This window comes from Pelmatolapia mariae, linkage group LG10_11, assembly GCF_036321145.2.
Source record: "Pelmatolapia mariae isolate MD_Pm_ZW linkage group LG10_11, Pm_UMD_F_2, whole genome shotgun sequence".
In the NCBI taxonomy this organism is placed as follows: domain Eukaryota; kingdom Metazoa; phylum Chordata; class Actinopteri; order Cichliformes; family Cichlidae; genus Pelmatolapia; species Pelmatolapia mariae.
Genome location: NC_086236.1, coordinates 30,143,552 through 30,165,232, shown reverse-complemented (window position 1 = coordinate 30,165,232; position 21,681 = coordinate 30,143,552). Strand labels below are relative to the sequence as shown.

The window sequence follows — 21,681 nt, the reverse complement described above, 5'->3', positions numbered from 1 at the left end:
AGCAGCTCCATTTAAAATGCACAGTTTCACAGTTGTTTTACCAGTTCAAATTAGTTTTTTTGTTTGATATTTCCCTGTTAATTTTACAATTTATGGATCCACAATAAGCAATTATTACATGTAAAAAATACAGGAAATATTCAATGAATATACAACAATTGTTGTGTGAAATTAACTTCTTTTTTTGTAGATTTAACAGTTGTGAGTTTCATTCACTGTAAATCAGTTTACATATTTTGTATGTAAAGCTATCTACTGTACTTTTTACAGGAAGTCCCCGGTAACCCCAGCTGCCAGCGTTTTCCTGTAAAAACAGCACTTTTTTTTTACAGTGTGGTCTATGTGGTGCTCTAACTGAGCGCTTAGAGCAACATTCACAGCTTTACACAGATTTCATGGAGTGCACTCACACTCACAGCAACTGTGGGATCAGCATCCTCCCAAATACACTTTGGGACTTTGGGAATCAAACTACTGACCTTCTGATTGGTGCATGCTGAGTTACTGCGCCCCATTCAAATGAATTCCTCCTCTACCTTCATCTATTTTTCTTCTAACTCTCTCTTCTTCATTTCATTATGTTTTTTATAGAGAAACAGTTTGTATATAACTGCAAACGCTTCTTTACTGGCTTTGTGAAGATTCATGGCGATGATAAGATATTACTGCTGATGATGGTTTACAGGCCAGGCAGGTGAATTATTAACTCTAAGAGCTGCTATAAATAACCACCACTGAACAAAGCAGTCATGCATATAGACAGCATCCTTTGCCTCACTGCTAATGTGATTTACACACACATCAGATTTATCCATCGTCTTACGTATACAAAGACTGTGCTTAGATATATTTATGCTAAACAGGCTACATGTACTGCTGTGTGTTTCATGCATGATCCACATCTAAAGGCTTTCATGAACTGGGTGCACACTGAGTCAGATCATTCAGGTCCAAGGACACATTCATACATGTATTTCGTATTTATGGCAGATTTTTCTGGATTCACATGCAGTTCACAGAATAAGATGCAAGGTTGAGTCAGTGACAGGCTAAAAATAGACTTCTCCACTTATTAACTTTCCTCCATGAACTGACATGTGACAGCACTGCATCACACTGGCTTATTGGAAATTAAGTTCTGTCTCTTTCTACAGTTGGATAATCACTCTCTATGTGAAATATCCAGGTTGCTTCCTGCACATGTCAGTCATCATTACAGGGAATCAGCAGCTCAGACAGTGAACTGATGATTGTTTATCACAGCAACAACATGCCAGAGGGACTGGATGTGTCTGAAACATGACTGGGACCTGTTTGTATCTCACTGGACACAAAGACCAAATATCGGAACTTGTTTTTCAAAGACTGTATATTCAATGAAAAATGTAAATTATCAAGTGGGATCAGCTACATGAGGTAATGTGCTTTGCCTGCAGAGAACACTGTGGCCACAGCGTCCATGCTGCTCTACCCCACTTGAAGCTGCACACGGCTGCTCCTACCATCATCCTCTAGGGCTGCCACAAACGATTGTTCTGATAGTCGACTAGTCACCGATTATTTTTGTAATTAGTCGACTAATCAGATCATCATCCATTGGACGTAAAATGTACAGCTTATTGCACCAGCAGCATCTGCTCTTATATAACTATCATTAGCTTACAGCTTTAAGTGTTTAAGGTATGAGCTAACTAAAAATAAAGACAAGATGATAGTTTATTAAACTTTAATGAAATCTGCAGATTGTCTCAGTGGAGTTGAATAAACTCAGCCGTCTGCTCCTTGCTATCTAAAATATATCGGGACACCGGAGTAAATTCTCGAGCATCTCACACTTCTGATAATCAGCTGTCTGCTTGACGTTTATTCAGCTGTGTAAAAACTATAACTTTAATCTCAGCCAAACCGATTTACTCAGGAACAAATAAAACACTGAAAAAAGCCAAACAATAACATTTTTAAGTTATCTAAGTGACTCATATATGTTTAACCCGAGTAGCGAAAGACGGCGGTGGGTTTGAAAACGATTTGCTGGGAGTCCGGTGTTCTCGCCGGCTCTAGTGACCTTTGACCTCCCGGCTAGCTATCGAGCTGGTGGGTAACAGACGTCTCCGAAAACGTCGGAGCACTTTTGAAAATATGTGGTGTCTTGATAAACCGAGCAGATATTTGAGGTTTACACAGCTACATTCTCACCTGAAAATATGTTAAACGTTTATTTTGTGACCCAGAAAGAATAATAAGAGTAATATTAAAACTAAGTAGCTGCCGCCATTGTTGGAAACTGAGCAGGGCCGCGCTATGAATTCTGGGATAGGTCGGGCCACGAAGTACACACCCGACCCGACTTCAAATCTGGGGAAATGAAGGACGCATTTGTCGGAGTATTCGAATTTGGACAGTCTTCGTCGTGTCGCTGTAGCGTAATCGGCCTACAAATGCGGGCACAGGAGGATGCGGTTCCTGAATTTGGACACAGCTACGATACCGGACACTACTTCTTCTTCTTCGGGGTTTAACGGCAGCTGGCATCCTTGTACATGCAGTGCTGCCATCTTCTGTTTCAGTCCATTATTACACCCTTAAATCCTACTGCTTATTCCTGCGTCTTTTGGGATCTTACAAAGCTTCAAACGACGCGTCGACTATTAAATTAGTCACCGACGATTTTGATAGTCGACGTAATCATGACTAGTCGACTAATCGTGGCAGCCCTATTATCCTCCCCCACAGACTGGTGACCACACTGTCCAACACTGGGCCTCCACACTCCACTTGCCTTTGGATTAAGGACTTCCTAAGAAGCCGCACACAAAGAGTTAGAATCAGCACCTCTCCACATCCACCAGACTCAGTACTGGCCCCCCACAGGGCTGTGGGTGAGCCCCCTGCTCCACACTCACCACTGTACACCTGCCCACCACAGTAACACCTTTGTTAAGTTTGCAGACGGTGGTGGGACTCATTTCTGGGGGGATGAGCACGCTTACAGGGATGAGGTGGAGCAGCTGACAGCGTGATGTAGGAACAACAACTTGGTCTTGAACATCACAAAGACAAAAACCATCGATGAGGTCTGAGTGGAGAAGGTCTGCGAGAGTCAGGGAGGACCCCTGAAAACATCCAGATGAACAGAATCTACATTTTAGGATTTCCTCACCTGGATGATTGAGCGTGCATCGAGACATCATGGAGGACCTGACGTGGGAAACACACACCGCTGAGGTGGTGAAGAAGCTCCAAATAAGACCCGACTCTCAGAAAGAATCACGCCCTGACTAACTGCTGGAGTCCTTTCATCACTGCTCAGCTTTTCAGAGATGTGAGATCCCACAGTTACAACAGAGCAGGGCCATCGTCCCCTTAATAATAAACACCTTCACTTAGAAACTGCATTTTGTGTTTACTTGTGTTCTCTTTGACTAATATTTAAATTTGTTTGATGATCTGAAACATTTCAGTGAAAAATATGAAATGAGGACGGGACAAAGATTTTGTCCCCCCACTGTGTATGTGAACTCAGTGTAAGAGGAACGAGGAGGAACACTAACCTGTCTGATGGTCCGGGCCACCAGACTCTCAAGAACCGGGCCTCGATCTTCATGCAATAGATGGACTTCATCCAAGATGAGGAGCCGTACAATCTGTGACAGAGCCACATCTCCAACACTCTTCCTGGTCACAACGTCCCACTTCTCCGGAGTCGTCACCAACATCTGAAAACAGGACAAGTTCCTCTATAGATTAGCGTGCCTTTCTTCCCCCCCTCCCCCTCTGCCTTTCTTCAAGAACTTGTTCTATAATAAAATGTATGTTTCTCCAGTACAACGAAAGGAACTGCAACATCAGTAAACCTGAAAAACTAAACAAAAGAATCAAACATGATACGACACGAGCCACTGCTGCCCTCCAGGCGGACTTAAAGGAACACAGTGATGTTTTTGTAAATGCAGAGCCTCATAGTGCATATGGTGCATTCTTGTCAACTGTAATCTCACTATATGACAAACATTGTCCTTTAGTGAAAATCACAGCTCAAATAAGCCACGGATCACAAAGGGGATAGATGCATGTAAAACAAAAAATAATCTATATAAGAGATTTATCATACAGAGGACAAAAGATGCTGAAATAAAGTACAAGTCATATAAAAATAGATTAGTAAATATTAAAAGAACAAGTAAGAAAGAATATTACCACACATTATTGGAGCAAAGCAGGTGTGAATCACAAGAAACATGGAGCTTATTAAACAGTATAATCAAAAAGGGCTCGAAAAATAAGAATTATCCAGAATATTTTAGAAAAGATAAAGATATTGTGCTTCATAAAATTAAAGACATTGTAAATGAATTACATGATTTCTTTGGACATGTTGGCTTTAATGTAGCACAAGAAATTCCAGAGTTAAGAAATAATAATGAACTAAATAAACATATTACTTAGAGTTTATTGGTGCTGTGAGCCACAGAGAAATACTTGATGTTCTGAAAACAACATCAAAAAAATCCAAACAAAGTCCACTGATTGTTTCAGTATTGACATGATATTAGTTAAAAGTGTTAGAGAATAGTGCAAACTTTCACATACATGTGTAATCTGGTACGTTTCCCTCCAAAATGGAAATAGCAACAGTTATTCCGATGTCAGTTTACCAACTATAGATCAATAACACCACTCCCACAGTTCTCAGAAATCTTACAAAATGATTTGTTAATAGACTTGATAAATATATTGAGAAACATAATCTCCTAAGTGATAACCAATACGGCTTTAGAGCAACTTGCAGAGCGGATATCTACTGCAACAGATAATAAGGAATATACTGTTGGTGTTTTATACACTTTAACATTATTCAGTAATATAGTATGATCAAACTAGACAGATATGGTATAAGAGGGATCGCATACACGTGGATGAAAAGTTACCTGGATCAATACGTGCAAATCGATAATGTAAAAGCGAATCAGTTGAAGGTAACTTGTGGTGTTCCTCAGGGCTCTGTGCTGGGCCCTAAATGATTCATATTATATATAAATGTGTATTGTTTGCTGATGATACCACTGTGTATTAATCAGATAAAAACCTAGAACAGCTTCTGACTGCAGTGGAAAAGGTGTTAAATATACTAAAGAACTGCTTTGATATAAATAAGTTATTGTTAAATATAAAACAAAATGTATTATTTTTAGCACTAGACAAATGAAAAATGTGGCTAAAATCAGGGTTGATGGAACTGAAATTGAAAGAGTGGATGAAAATAAATGTCTTGGAGTGATAATTGATGATAAGCTGAGCTGGAAGTCTTATATAAACCATGTGAAAACAAAACATGTCAAAAAGCATTAGCTGTTAGCTATGTAGAGAATAACCAAGCTATTCTCTACCAAACAAAGCATGTCCTGAACAAGGAATCATTATACACACTTTGTTGTTCTCTGTTTTCCAAATATGTCTTAGAGATACGGGCTAATGCATATAAAACCAACACTCTCCCTATTTTCAAGTTTCAAAAAGAGCTATAAGAATTATAAATCGAACTATATGGAACCAACTAACATTCTGCTTATTAATCTGAATACCCTGAAATGTTATGATGTAGTTGAATATAAAATGGCCGCAGTGCTCAGAAGCTGTTTGAAGTCAGTTTAAAACCAAACCAAGATCAGGACAAACATAAAGCAGAGGTGTGTTTCTGTTAGAGGAGTTAACGTGTGGCATAGCTGTGACAGTGACGGGTGTAGTTCATTTTCTATAAATCAAGAATGAAGAAGAGTAATAATAATAATACTGAAACTCTTGGTTGTTTTGCCTGGATTATTGTTATGAAATGTAATTTAATGTAGTGACTTATCTAAGGTGGAAGTTTACTTTTGTTGTGCTCTTTTGCTTCGAGCCTGATGTAAATGAGCTGCTTGCTAAATGATCTTTTGTTAAAGGTTTTGCATAATAAGCGTGTGCTTCAGCCAATAGCTTTCTGATTAGCCTTATCTCGTGATAGATCTTTATTCTGGAGTCATTGAGATCTGAATGCTCATCAAAATAAATCAATTTTAAAAGTGTGTAGACGGTAATCTGAATACAGATCACTTTATATAAGATCATTATGGAGACCACATATACCTACACACACAGTGACAGTGTGAAGAGTTGTACCTTATTTTTCATAGTATAATAAAGTACTGTATTTACATGTAAAGGTTTGTAGGTTACATCACTCCATCCTGGGAATTGGAGCTCTTGTTTCCTGCACCAAACTGAATTGAGCCCAGGCTGTTGGACTGCTGCGGTTCTGGGCTGCAGGGTAACGACTGACTCTGTCGTCATACGGATGTCTCGGACACGTCAGTGAAAAGAGGAGCTGAACCCCACTTCATAGTGAGCTGGACAGACGCTGCACAGGCCTGGTAGATCCAAAAGTTTGATAAGAGTGTGCTGGGAGTTTCTTTCACAAGCCCTACAGCGACCTCCAACTCCCACCTCCACCAAGAGGTTAGTTAGCGTGTAGGCCTGTGGGGGCTGAACACAGGCTGACAGGTACTGGTGGGCCAGCTGGATTACAGCCTTGTGGCTGCTGAGGCAAAGACTCGAGAGTGGGAGTTTAGTGAGGCCATGAAAGTGTTCAGTCAGGCCTCAAAGGAAGAAGCAGTTTGTGCCCACAGTGTAGTAGGACTCAGCGTTGTAGCTGTGCCTCTGTACACCACCACAGCAATCCCAGCTGTTTAGGAATTACTGCCATTTTTATGCAAAGTCCCCCCACCGCCAGAGACTGAACAAGAACTACACGACGACAAGTGAGGCCTGTTCCTTTCACCTCCCTGACTGATTCTAAGCAGCTATGAGAGCTGCAGTGTTGAACTTCTTCAGTAGCTGTTCACTCTCAGCATGAGCACCACTGTGAGAGCAGCAGGTCCTCATTAGGCTGAGAAAAATGGTCAAAATGGTCAAATGGCCTGTATTTGTATAGCGCTTTACTTAGTCCCTAAGGACCCCAAAGCGCTTTACACTACATTCAGTCATTCACCCATTCACACACACATTCACACACTGGTGATGGCAGCTACATTGTAGCCACAGCTGCCCTGGGGCGCACTGACAGAGGCGAAAGTAAAGCCAACAGAGGAGTGGTCAGATAAACAGTCCGGCACAGTAAAGAGAAGAAACGTGCTGGCCAGCTCAGCAACACCCCAATTAAATTAAAAAAAATCACAAAACACAAATTAAGTGGATGACATTAAAACTCTGTCCTTGGTTAATACAAACCTCTTCACAACATCCAGTCCAGTTCTCAACAGCCAAGACGAAGGTGTGTTACTTCAACTCAGAGAACAAGAAACTGATTGGATAAGATTTCACAAAGTAGGAATGACCCAAAGCATCAGCATCAGTCAAGGTCAGTCACCTGACGAAGGCCCAGCTGACACAGCTCTGATAGAAAGAATCACATCCATCACACTCACTGGCTAAACGCTGGTTTTGGAAGAACTCACAAGTTTATGAATGGAACTGAAAAAACAACGACAGACAAACAAACCCAGAACTGAACAGATTATTGTTAATTAGCGGGGAGATGCAGGACTGTCTACATGAATTTATTTCACTGTTGTCATGGCAACGTGCACTTTCCTAGATTTCACATCATCTGTTCTCATCTCTCTCAGCTCCTGGTGACATTATGACAGCACCGGCCACCACCACTTTGAAAAGTCACTAATGAATATATTAGAGATGGACCGATCTGATATTACGTATCGGTATTGGTCCGATACTGACCTAAATTACTGGATCGGATATCGGCAAGAAATAAAAAATGTAATCCGATCCATTAAATATCACAAAAGCATCTCACAAAACTTGCGACATGGCGTAACTCGGCTCATAACCGTAGCACGTAGGAGCAGTATGCGTCACGTGATAGAGTGGCTGTGTGTATTTGTAGTCTAACTAGCAAACCAGCATTTCATCTCCGAGGAAGTTATTCCAGAGAGAAGTAAAGCAAGTGTGTAAGTTCATCTCTGAATGGTTGTAAAGCATTCCCACGTTAAGCTTAACAACCGATATATTTAGCGACTGCCTCTCTCTCTCTCTCTCCCTCTCCTGCTGCTACTTCAATCGTGAAACTGCTTAATGATCAGCTGATCGGCTTTTCTGTCACGAGTCCGTCTCTCTTCTTTGTTTTTGGCCCACTTTGCGCCAGAAAGAGGAAACCAGCGGCTGAACAACAGCAGCACGTTTAAGCTTGATAAGCTGTTGTTAGAATTTATTTAATATTACTTTCTAGACCAGGATCGTTTTCCACGCAGCTGACGGCTGGTAACTGTGCAGGGGCGGATCTAGCAAAGTTTAGCCAGGGGGGCCGATAGGGCATGAACAGGGAAAAGGGGGCACAAAGACATACTTTTCTTTCTTATTCTCATTTACAATGGCTAGCTTTTAATAAATAATTATCTGAATCTTACACCCAAAGTTTTAATCTGATGTAAAATATATAGAAGTCCATTACTGTATATAGTAACTGTTAAGTCTAATATACCCTAGTAAGCTACAGTACTTTTTCCTTTGGGAAGGTACCATCTGTGCAGTTTGCAATTCTGTTGAAGAAAGATGTTGAATCTATTTAATTATTCTTGAAAAATAATTTATTTCTGTGCATTTTTTTCACCCTGCATCAAATTAAAGTTGATTACATCGATTAAGCATCATGAGGTGGAGGGTGGGGGGTGGTTCCCCATTTTTTTTTGCTGGGAGTTTGCAACCCTATTAGTTAGGTTGCTTAATATTTCTGCTAAGTACTCTTTAAAATACCAGAATAGGAAGGATGGAGTAGGTTTAATTTTCTTAGATTGATCAGTTTTGCTGAACTATGAAATATTTTGGGTGCAGTGTATTTTTTACATACAGGTATAACAGAATAGCTGTAGTGTTGTTGTTTATTTAAACTTGAGTATAAACTTATACAAAATGCAGCAATATATTAAAAAACAGTTTTATTGATTAAAAAACACACTATATCGGATTCATATCGGTATCGGCAGATATCCAAATTTATGATATCGGTATCGGTATCGGACATAAAAAAGTGGTATCGTGCCATCTCTAGAATATATCAGCTGTGCTAGCACTGGCATAATGCTTACACGCGCATCAATCAGCTGGTATTTGTTTACTCGAACACATCTGGAAACATCTAGAACATCGGTCACACCAAGACTCTGGAGTTTCCATGAGTGGATTCATTCCCACGCTGTTTGAAGCCAAAGCAGCGTCATTCCAACAGATGATCTTAGATTGATGGTGGTCAATGCCCAGTTGCCCACAGATCTGCTCAATCACTAATAATGACAGACGTTAGACTGTCCCACTGTGTGCTGAGTTACAGTACGTACCCTGTGCCCGTCGATGACGTGAGTCTGAGCTGCGTGACGGCATGATCAGTATAAACGCTGCTACTTTGCCTCTCAGACTAATTAAATTGAAGAGCATCAGCATATCTTTCTGTATCAAATGACAACAGAAAGCTTCTCTGCATACTTCTTAGTATCTACAGCTTCCAGTGCAATATTTGTCTCTCTTTGAGGAAAAAAAATACTACAATGCATAATTAATGGAGTGTGAACCTGTTGGAGGATGTGGAAATTCCTATTAAAGTCTTCCTGTAAAAGCAGTTCATTAAATTCCCTCTAGTTTGCATTTAAATCAATCTATCCAGCCATTAGAGACTGGCACGCTCACAGGAAAGGAAGCGCATGCTCCTAATTGGACGAACTGGTTAATTTAAATGGAGGCTCTGGCAAATGGAGCAGAGGCCAAAGTGCTTTTTTAATTGCTTTACAAACACACACGAGGAGGTGCAGAGAAAACATGTAATTGTTTTCCTTAATGGTGTTATTTAGCCAGTTAATCAAATGATCGCTCCAGGACTGCAATCAACCCTCTAAATTGGCTCATTCTTCATATTTCATAGAAGAAAATGTAAGTTAAGGTTTCTCAAATGTGACAATTTAATCAGACAAATTCACAAATATGAGAAATAAAGTGGCCTAGAAAAATTGTTCTTTTCAAACATTAATTACTGAATTAGAGTAAAGAGCGCCTGGCAAAAAGACAAGCTGCTTATCAAACATGTAACCAATATGTCAGCTGGCTTCACCCTGATCAGCCGAGGGGTGTAGGACCAGGAGCCTTACTGGATGCAGACGGTCGGGAATCACCACTAAAATGATCCAAAAAGAGACTCGTTGATTTAATTACTATAAAAAACAAAACTCACTGACAAATGAGCTGCTAATTACTGAGTGAAGTAGAAATATTGGATTCTTAGACTACGAGCCGGCTTCACATGATTTATGGTCAGTCTGTGTTGATGTGTGGACAGAAAACATTTAGTTACATCCAAGCTGACGTTCCTCACCGTTCCTGGCAGGTGCACAGATGAATGCCTGTTTCCCCCTTTGGGAATACTTAGGCTGAAACATGTTCAGCATTGGGAGACACCAGTGACATTTCCTGCAGCGCTTCCAAGGAAACCTTGTTACCATATCATTAGACATTGTATGAGACGGGTCTTTACGCTGTGCCATTTATCTGGATGTGCCAGAGTACATTTGATGAATTGTTGATTTATTCCTTATTCCTGATCTTTACACATTCCATAACACACACACTTTACAAACTTTCACACAGGTTTCTAAAAGTCTTTGTAACTACACTCGTTCAGTAAACCTGGCTGATTTTATAACAAGCTGCTGTGCACACAGAGGCTTAAAACATAAACTAGGCCTGTGCTGCTGGATTTATGGTCATTACAGCAGCTTTTTATTGTACTGCACTTTTATTGAAAATGATGACTGTAATATTTTCTATAGACAACAGATCAGATCCCTTCATGTCTTTGCTTCATCTACAGTCACTGTGGGTGTAATGAACACACACAGCAAACAGACAGGTTGTTTGGTCACATTATTAGTTATTGATTCCATTAGAAATGCTCCAAAAACAACCAAACCACATGGAGATGTCCACTTCAGCCGTGGGGAAATAAACTACACAAAACTAATTCTGTAACTACCATAAACATGTAATTAAACAGATAACAGCTGGAGTTGGCCATTTTAATCTGCAGGAAGTGCAGCTGCAGCTACATGCACATCACCGTGTATCCCTGCAGGTCGCTGCCTGAGTGGGAGGAAGATTGTTGCTCACTGGTACGAGCTAAGGTTAGCACGGACACGTGCAGCAACGCCACGACACACCTCGCCAACTCTCAGCACTTAAATACTAATTACTGAAATCACTGAGAGACCATCAGACAAGCGATGATCACTTGACTAAATGATCTTTACAGTAAGTGCCGTGACTCAGTCCAGCATGGCATTTTAGTAATGACTTGATCTTTCTTCAGCTGCTTTGATGGGCTCTGTCTTTACAGTTTCACCCACCTGCAGTTTGTTCCTTTTTAAACCCAGTTTATGGAGCCTGTTTTACTTTTTCCCTTTACCAGGAAACACTGACTCATTCTCACACTCCTGCGTCACTGCTCCTTCCTCACTGTCATTAACTCATATTTCCCCTCTGGACAGAGCAAAGGTGCCCGGACGTCCCCGGATGCTGTCCAAACCACGCTGGCTTCCACATGGCAGGATCCCTCCAAACTCTCTGTTTCCATAGTAACTCTGCCGTTGCAGAGAGAGGAGCACGTAGGAGGATGAGGTGGGCGGGTGGACGGTGGAGTGGGTCGGTTAGAGAAAAACGTTCACTACATTGTGATATGTTAACAACTAACAGCCTGTCAAGGCCAACTGTAATGAGAACCTTCTCAAAGCTCCACTCTGGTGTGTGCACGTGTCTGTGCAAGCGCGCACGTCGTTACACTCTGATGTGGAAAAATCATTTCAGTGGGAACTGCTGCTCTCTCCTCCTGCTTAGTGAGTGGATGACGCTGGATTTGACGAGTGGGAGGAATAAAATAAAAAGGAAAGTGACGGTGAACCAGTAGAAAAGAGCAGCAGAGTGTTCAAACATGTTCACGACGTATTCATATCCTACAATCATTACACTGTCATGTTTTTATATGAAACCATGCCAAACCAACGTGACGTTATGATGTTACTATGGTTTTAACTCTGAATCACAACTCTGGGTTTTGCTTTGTTTTAGGGATTCAGATTTGGATTACACTTTGTCTCCCTCACTGTGCTTCTTACACAAACATCACTTTCACTTTCCAAAGAAAGTTTTTGACCAACAAAGATTCAAGAGGAAGACGTGTGATGACCTGTGAGGTCGCAGAGACATCCAGGCACTGATACTCATGATAATGCACGTGATATTGCTGCAAGGCGCGAGGGCACCGAGTCGTCCCTCAGGAGCGGTGAGGCTGGCACCGAGTCCCTCTCTTCCACTCTCTCCTGTAGGTTTGGGTTATTTGTTGTTCATCGGTGCACGTTTCCCTTCTCCTCGCAGAATCAGAAACTAAGTGGTGTCTTTGTGTGCTTCAGAAACATGCCAGCCGACGGTCCTCTGGAGTCCACAGCACCACAGCAGTTTCCCAGTGCGGGAGGGGGGACGTCCTGATCAAGGTGAACGGCAGATCTCAGGAGAGGGTGGAGCCTGCTACGCTCCAGAACAAGCTTCTGGAGCCAGTGCTGCTGCTTGGTAAGGAGCGTTTTGCTGGAGTGGAGCGTGGCATCGCACAGATCTACACCATCCACCAGCCATGTCCACAGCCCTGGTTGCATACTACCAGAAGGATGTGGATGAGGCCTCTGAGAAGGAGATCCAGGACATCCTGATCCAGTACGACAGTGGTGATTTTCCTTCTTTTATCTGATGTGCTGTTTTTGACGATGGTTGTGTAATGATCCCAATAAAAGTCAAAGGGCACAACATGCAAGTTTCATAAAGCACAAGTTCTTGGAAGTATTTGCTTCCCTTCCTTACACTGTCACGGCAGAAAGCCCACTCTGCTATCAACCTCAAAGGTGTGTGATGAAAGGAGCGATGGGACCGAGGGGAGACGAAACAAACCAAGGTTACAGAGCATGACATCACTCGGGCCCACTAAACGTGGATTCAGCTCTGCACTCCAACACTTTGTGCAAATGCACTACAAATAACCTGGTGAAACGGAGGCATTAGAGAGAGTTCAAAGTGAAGCAGTGCTGCAGAGCTGCTCTGAATCTGACTAATCATTCTCTTTGTGTAATCCCATCATATGACCTGATAGAAATGCAGTTTTAAAACACCTTCAGATTAGCTGGAATTGGCCTCATTTCAGACACACACACACACACACACACACACTTTGTATTCATAAGTCCCATGAGACTTATGAATGGTAAATCTGAGCTGTGCGATCTGTTAAATCCAACTCCTTTGGATTTAACAGATATGCAGGTTTTCCCAGTGTTCCCTCTGGAAGTGTCGTTCAGGTTCAACAGCCTCGACGTCTCTCACAGCCACAGGACTAAAGTCTCTCATCATCATCTTTTCTTTGGCTTCATTCCATCCTCTTTAACACAGAAAAAACTAAATAAGTATTACAATTAAAAATGTCAGCAGTATTTCACTTATTAAACTTACTAAACATGAAATTCAGCTTAAGAAGTGAACATGCGTCATTATTCACACCGGCTGTTTCCTGCATGTAGTCCACGATACAGCGTCTGTCATATTCATAACAAACAGCAGTTAAACTGCATTTTTATGGGTCAGTTCTGTATTTAAATAGACAGTGCACCCTGCTGTCTGCTGGTCTTTCACTAACAGCACAGTGTGGTAGTGCACAGACTGGCTGAACACAGGCGAGCAGGTTGACACCACCAAAGCCTGCAGCATACGCTGGACAATAACAATGCATCTGGCTTTAACACTTCTTGCTACATTGTATCTGTATTCACACAGAGTGAGGTCTAAATACAGGTGTTGAGGTAGAACAAGAAACAGGTTTAGCTAGAATAATGAAAAACATACAGTAGAATAACATCAGTGTAGATTAAACTCACTGTGAAACTTGCTAGCAGTTTAGCATGCAGCCACCTCACAGGAGTGCATGACAGCATGGGTTCACCCTCTCTGTATCAAACCTGCTGTTGATATCCACTAACCACCTGCACACTGAAGGATAAAGCTTCCTGCCACAAAGCAAACACGGTTCAGGAATGCTTTGAGGAGCACAACAACAAGCTGGAGGTTTGACTTGGCGTCCTGTGCTGGACAGACACGCCTGATCTGTGGAACCTCACAACTTAGCACGATTTAGCAGGTAGTCATGATGCTTTGCCTGATCAGACTATACTCCAGCTTCCTCCCATAAACAAAAGACATGCAGTTAGTGGGGTTAGGATAATGAATGAGTTTAAATTGCCCAGAGGTGTGAATGCAAGTTCACATGGGTGTCTGTCTGTGTGCTGGCCGTGACCGCTGACCGGCCCCTGGGATGGATCCAGCCCCCTGTGACCCTGATGAGGATAAGTGGAGGGAGGGTGGATGAATGAATGACACCGATCATTCATCCATCCACCCTCAGCATTAGTGCTTTTCACTACTCAGCACCTGCATTATTCACCAGATCTGCCTCCCTACATCACCTATCGTGTCTCCAAAATGAGTATATGAGAACCTTTATACGAGAGGCAAAAGCACAGCGACAGAGCAGGACTGTGTAACGTGCACGCTAACAGCGGTCCAAAGGTGCATGAGGAGATCATCTTGAAGCAACATTTGACCAAATTAAAAACAAGTCTTATTTATTTGACATGGAGAGTGTTACTGGACCAATGTTCTTGTTTTAGATTTGAGTTTTGGGAGGTCTGCCTACATATCCCACCATCAGCAGGAGAGTGTATCTCTGAGTACAGCCTTACTTTACAACACATGGTTGGATTCACCGCTGGTTTGGTGTTGATAAGGACAAATGAAAATCCTTATCAACACCCCTGAACCCAAATCCACAGTGCAGCCCTGAACCTGGACCGTCAGTAGGATCACATGAAGAATTACAGTGTAACATTGTTACATGTGTGTGTCAGACTTTGTTTAAATAACATCAGCACACTTACACACACACACACACACACACACAGTGACCATAACAATAACAGATATGAACAACGCTCACTGTGCTCTGTTACACAGCGTGCTTTCACCCATGACATGCACATGTGTCAGACTGATGATCAGAATTACTGGGTTGGGTAATAAGCTCAGTATGTACAGATATACTTTAAGGACGATGTCCTAACCCGATCCAGTTGGGGGCGCTAGAGGACGTGTAAGGGTAGCAGGCAGGGTTAGCTTGTTTTGTGTAGTGAACCGTGTGTGTGTGTGTGTACCTGTGTTCGAAGGATCTCTCCTTTGGTAAGCTGCATGTCTCCAGTGAGTTCTTTCACAGTGATGCCCAGTGGCTCCAGCCGCTTACCAAAGTAGTTCGTCATCTCAGCCGCCAAGGCTTTCATTGGAGCCACATATACGATCTACAGAGAGAGCGGCGTGGAAATGAATGTGAGTGGAGAAGAGAGAGTGGAGCAAGGTTGTAGACGTGGCTGAAAGGACACTGTGGTGATAAATGAGCAAAGAGGGGCAGGATCATTTGTTCCCCGGCTACCAGCACAAATCAGTTTATTGTGAAATGTTACAGCACTCGCATGGATAAAAAGTAATGGTGATGTATGAAAAGCAGCTATTGTCACTGCTGGTGTTTGTCAGAGTGTGTACGAGCTTTTATACACAGAACAAAGACTCTGGATGTCTGCATTATTGATGTGTGTGTGTGGATCTGACACTGGGTTTAAGACCAGTGCTTTTAGACCAAGCTGTCAACACTGCCAGTATTTCAGAGTCTGTTTCCAACTGTTGCTGTTTTTCATTTTGACCACCGTGATCTTCTGTTTTTCTAAATCCAGAACTGACGATGAACTACAGAGACCAGAGACGAGGGACGAGTGGCGTGTGGCTTTAAAGTGCGTACGTTAATGAACTGTTTTATTATGTTTCTGCCATTATTTTGGAAAAACTCCATCTTAAACAGCTGATCTCTGCATCTAAGCCGTCTCCAACGCCGAAATTCCCGTCGTGATTTTTAGCTTTTCTCTGGTGACACTATTGTTTGCTCAGGTTGGCTCATAATAATGAGGTCATCATTTTATTCACCAATAAAATTTGATAACAAAAACAATCAGTCAAACCTGACAGTCAAACGCATCACTACAGCTAACACATTTGACATTAGTGCAGCTTATTGGATCATCACTCAGTCCATCTGGTCAGCTTCAGCCTCAGTCTGAAGAAAACAGCAGGACTGGCTGGACTGTTCAGAACATCAGCAGAGACTACTTTCTCCTTGCTCGAGCACAGACACATTCATACACATGAACCGTTTCAGGTGTGTGAACATGCAGGCTGATTAGGTCAGCCCAGATTAAATGCAGGCTCATTTCTGTGAATGAAAATGTTTAAAAATCATTTAGCATCAACCTTTAATACAAAGGCTGTTTTATGAAACATCAAATCTCTGTAACATGTAGCAAAGTAACACTTAGTCCCTCAGTAGGCACATTAGATGTGAACTGTAACAGCTGTAGGCAGGAAACTCACTGTCAAAGTGCTTCACTCTGCAATTTTCCATCCCTGAAATGTCATTGGCTGATTGTAGATAAGGCCTGTTCCAGGTAATAACGTACACTTCTCACAAGAATTAAGGGAACACTCGACCCAAAGTCAGAACTACACCCCTGAACCTGCTTTGGTACCTATCAGAGTAACAACAGCTCCTCTGTGCAGCCAACATCAGAGAACCCCAAAAGGCAATGGTTTGGTGGGCGGTGCCAACAGCCCGCCGCTCTCTCCTTACACTTCCTGTCTGTTGATGCTTTCGCTCGTTTCCTTCTCAGCAATGACAGCATGAGATGGTACCGTTAGACTGACTGCTTTAGTATTTAGCATCATCAGTGCTGTAGATCCTCACAAGACAATCCAGGTAAACATCATTACTGGAGTTAAACAACACGGAAACTGTTCAAATCAACAGAACAAACTAAGCATCTTAAAGGAAGTAAAATCCCATAACTCCAGCTCCCCTTGACTTCAACCTATCAGAGCAGTCCTATTAACTCCCTGCCTGAAATCTCAGCGAGTGATCTGAATCCCTTGTGTGAAATTTCACCAGGGAGCAAACTGAATCTGCGGGACTCGTGTTCAAAGGCTCCGAGCTGGAGTGACACTACAAACAGGAAGCAGTTATCACAAAGACATCTTTCCTTGACAGATCAGTATACTACAGCCATTTCAGCATAAACAGCACTAATAAGTGTAGCTGATGTGTGCATCGCACCTTGAATTCATCTTTCTTAATGACGCCACCGGGCTGCAAGTGCTGACGGATTTCATGGAGAACTGTCAGCATGGCGATGTTGGTCTTGCCAGCACCGGTTGGAGCACAGATCAGGAGGTTCTCATTGGTGTTGTAGGCCGTCTCGAACACTATGGACTGAATCCTGTTCAGGCGCTTCATGCCCTTGAACACCAGCTGCCCAATCTGTGGAAATAAGACAAGCACACAGAATTATGACTAACACCCCTTTTACTAGGACGCACCTGAAAACCATGTGTTCAAATATGTGTGATTAGCAGTGCTGTGTTACTTTGTGACCGACCTGCGTCAGTACACAGAGTGTCTGTCAGTCAAACAAACACAAAAGGACCACACAAGCAAAGACACAGGAGATGTATTTGCAACCCACATGTGTACTGTAGTGGGTGTGGACATAAGAGGTCCCGCCCCCTGCCCCCCCCCACACACAAGCTCACACCCCTTGATATGCACCTGGCTGCAGTAAAGCTCGCAGGACTTTCACACACACAGTGTTAATACTTCTGAACGTCATATTTGTGTTTTTTATTTTCAATAAAATGTTAGCACACTGACTGATGAGGTGCTGCCCATGTTTATATATAACATGGTCAGATTACATTGAATTTATATCCATGCATCAACATGATCCATGTGGCTGAGTAATAATAAAGCAATAATGCTGTTTGAAGCCACTGATGTTATCACATGTATGTCGTTTGTCATTTATTTTGAAGAGACCAACAGAATCGCTGTCCTGCACTTGTTCCATTCACATCTGTGCAGACGTGAAGCTTCTGGATATACAGGCCATGAATCTTAGACATGTGACATTCTGTCATGACTGACGGGCACCGCGTGTGCCAGAAGACATTGCTTTTCTAATGTCAGCACAAAACCACCATACACATATTCTCCATCAAATAAACTGGCAACACCCATGTATATTTAATGTTAAAATCTGAATTCATAATGCATGTGCACTGAATAATTCTGCAGGTCAACATGCTCCTTTCTGCTAAATAAAAGGCAGGATGTTTGAATCCAGCCCACTGTGATAACCCCCCACTGTGACTGTAAAATGTGATTCTTGTGGTATTTTGGGTTCAGATAAACTGAGCAGATTCTGGTCGTGCTGTTAAACTGAATTGTGGGAATGTAAAGACTTAGGGCCATACCTGTACAAAAAACCCTGGTAGGTACTGACGCAGCTCTGGACTGGTTGCCTGGTTGCCCTTGGCAACTAGATCTGGGCCAATGCCAACTATTCAGTGCAGTCGCCCTCACTGGCAACTGCATTTTTTATGGCAGAAACATGCTGCAGACTCCTCTCTTCATTGTGCTGACATGCAGTACAGACAGGTGATCAGTTACAGTCCGTGTCAGTGACTCAGCCTCAGTGTGAACAGAAACTGGAAAATTAAAAAGCATGAAGGAGGACGAATGCATGTGCTGAGACGAGCTGTCACTCAACCTGGCCTCTGTCTGCCTTCACTATGGCAACAGAGTGTGGGTGATGGCCCTCAATCTCACACTGCCTCTGATAAGGACAAAAACAGCCACTGTGAAGGACAGTTGGTGCCACACACACACACACACACACACACACACACACACACACACACACACACTACAGACACAGGGGAGAGTGAAAACATAAAGCTGCTGCACAGGTGAGGCTTTTCCTTCTAGAAAAGCAAGCAAAGTCCCAAACCACGAGAAATGTGAATAAAACCGTATCATCTCATGGATGTGAGTTTTAAAAGAACAAACAAATCACACACGCACACATTTTACACACACATATTAATAATCATTTTAAACAGTGACTTTAAACTGATTATTAATAGTGATAAAGAATCCTCAGCCTGTTGGTTACTGTCAGCAGTGAGAATGCTTCGTGAAAACTTGCAGAAACACGGTTATGAAGTGCAAATGAGATTATCATAGGGCATAAAAGCCACTGTCCCTGACTCACACAGTGAAGTGACTACACACTGACAGCATCTCAGATCCTGTATAAAAGGACTGTGAACACAATACTTTTCATCTACGGTTTGTGTTTTCACTCACAGGTGAATGGAAATACATTTCCACTCAGTGTGGAAAAAGAGAGTGGTGTAAGGATTGTGGAAACAAATTTAATTCAGGTACAATAACATGAAGACCTGACTTAAATGATGATTACTGAGACTGTGGTGCAAACAAACTCAATCGATATGCATTTTCATCACATGATGACGTAATCGGCCTACAAATGCGGCCTCCGAAGGATGCAGCCGACATTTTGGGACACAGCTTTGTGTTCTCTCTCTCTGCAGTTGAGTATCACTTCCTGTTCCAACACACAGTGGTGTTTTTGTGTAGCTTATCTGCGCAACAACTTAATAAAAATCTTATAAATAACTTCTTATTTCATAGTATAATCTTCACGTACTTCATTTGAAGCACACTCTCTGTGTACTCACTACCTAACTTATAGCCAAAGTATTCACTCCCTGTGTCTTTACTGTTTCGTTAGCTTAGCTTAGCTCGTAGCCGACTCGCTAGCAGCATGGCCTCTTCACCTGTCCCTCCTGCACTTTCCTGCTCATTGTGTCAGATGTTTAGTTACTCCTCGGCCTCCTTTAGCAGTAATGATACTTGTAACAAATGTAGCATATTTGCAGCTCTGGAGGCCAGGATTACTGAATTGATACACCCGTAGCTAGCCAGGCCCCTGTAGCTGGTGCAGCCGAAGGTAGCGTAGGAAGCTAGCTGTCCCCCGGGAGCCTGCCCCAAGCAGCTGGGGAAACAGGATGGCTGGGTGATGGTGAGGATTTATCCATCCCACTGTCGCCAAAGTGCTTGCTCATAGGGGGTCATATGATTGTTGGGTTTTTCTCTCTATGTATTATTGTAGGGTCTACCTTACAATATAAAGCTCCTTGAGGCGACTGTTGTTGTGATTTGGCGCTGTATAAAAAAATAGAAATAAATTGAATTGAAATGGAATTAAAGAATTCTATTTCCATAATTATAATATAGAAAGAATGAGAATTATATTATTATAATTCTATTAAAGTTCTCATTGAGCCAGCTGACCATTACAGATAATAAAACTTGGAGTGCTCCTCCTTTCTTCTGTGCTCCACTTCTCTCTCACTAAGGCTTCTTCAGGATGCCTTAAGCTTAGACAGCAGTATTATTTATTCAAGGATTCATTAGAAATATGTCATCACTTTCCTCTTCCCCTCGTTTCAATCCAACCCTCATAGAAAGAAATAATTAAAGATGTGCATGTCAGGCAAGGATATGCGGAGTGCTGTTCGGAAGTTGGCCCCGCAGCCCAGAAGGGAAGAAGAAGTTATTAATGCATCAAAGAGCAACTTTATTAGACTCCACTTAAGCTGGAAGCAGTAAGTGGCTGTGGTTTCAGCTAGGTAGGGTGGGGGCCCACAGGCTTGTGATGAGGACACTGGTATAGCTGTGAATGCTTATGTGTGACAGCTTGGACATTTCGGGCCAGAGTTATTAACCGGGACTAATTAACATAATAATATCATCACCATAAATAACGCCCTAATTTATGAGCACAAACATCGGTGATTTCACTGGTCAGTGTGTGCTACCAGAGCCCAGCTGGACATGGAGCCTATCCCAGCTGTGATAGGGCAAAAAGCGGACAGAGTGCTGGTCTATCACAGGCTTTCCATGTATATCTAATTACTAAACAATAAATACAAGTGCAAGCAAATAGGTGTCCAGTGTGAATAAACAGTTCGCTTTTACACTGTTGGTTCAGTTAAAATAATACAAATATGACTGTGTCACACCCAGTGTTGGGGAGTAACGCAAACATGTACCGCTGTTACATATTTAAAATACAAAATATGAGTAACTGTATTACGTTACAGTTACCGTTTAAAAAGGTGGTATTCAGAATACAGTTACTTTGTTGAAATAAATGGATTACACGGCGGTATTTTCCTGTTTCATATGTTCGGCTATGGTCTCTCTATTTTTGGTAATTCCACGCCGGTGGAAACCCAAACAAAACACGCATTAAGAGGCTCTAATGTCTGTGTCTCAATCTCGCGGCCCATGTCACCTCTACTTGCGGCCCGCAGAATGACGTGAAGAAATATTTTTAAAAATTATTGTTCAAAAAATTATTTAATATAAAAAAATAGGCTCAGTGTTACAGGCATCGCCCTAAAGAATGTAGCCTCATGGGCAGTGTAGTCCAGTTGTAAGTAAGCTACTAAGACTCGACTGTACACCGTGTTCCTGTTTTCCTCTGAAACAATAAGCTCCGTTGGAGCAGCCTTTCAACGCCTCTCTCTGTCTCTCGC

The 21,681-nt window shown here is 42.2% G+C and overlaps 1 protein-coding gene across 5 annotated transcripts in view; it reads right to left on the bottom strand.

Moving 5' to 3' along the window:
* ascc3 (activating signal cointegrator 1 complex subunit 3) overlaps positions 1 to 21,681 on the bottom strand; it is a 159,634-nt gene that overhangs the window by 69,017 nt on the left and 68,936 nt on the right. For all 5 annotated transcript variants that reach the window (XM_063488583.1, XM_063488582.1, XM_065471801.1 and 2 more), the window contains exons 9-11: positions 17,330 to 17,533; positions 15,333 to 15,473; positions 3,552 to 3,716 (exon numbers count right to left, since the gene is read on the bottom strand). In XM_063488583.1, coding sequence (XP_063344653.1) covers positions 3,552 to 3,716; positions 15,333 to 15,473; positions 17,330 to 17,533 — 510 coding nt within the window. The remainder of the gene's footprint in view (positions 1 to 3,551; positions 3,717 to 15,332; positions 15,474 to 17,329; positions 17,534 to 21,681) is intronic.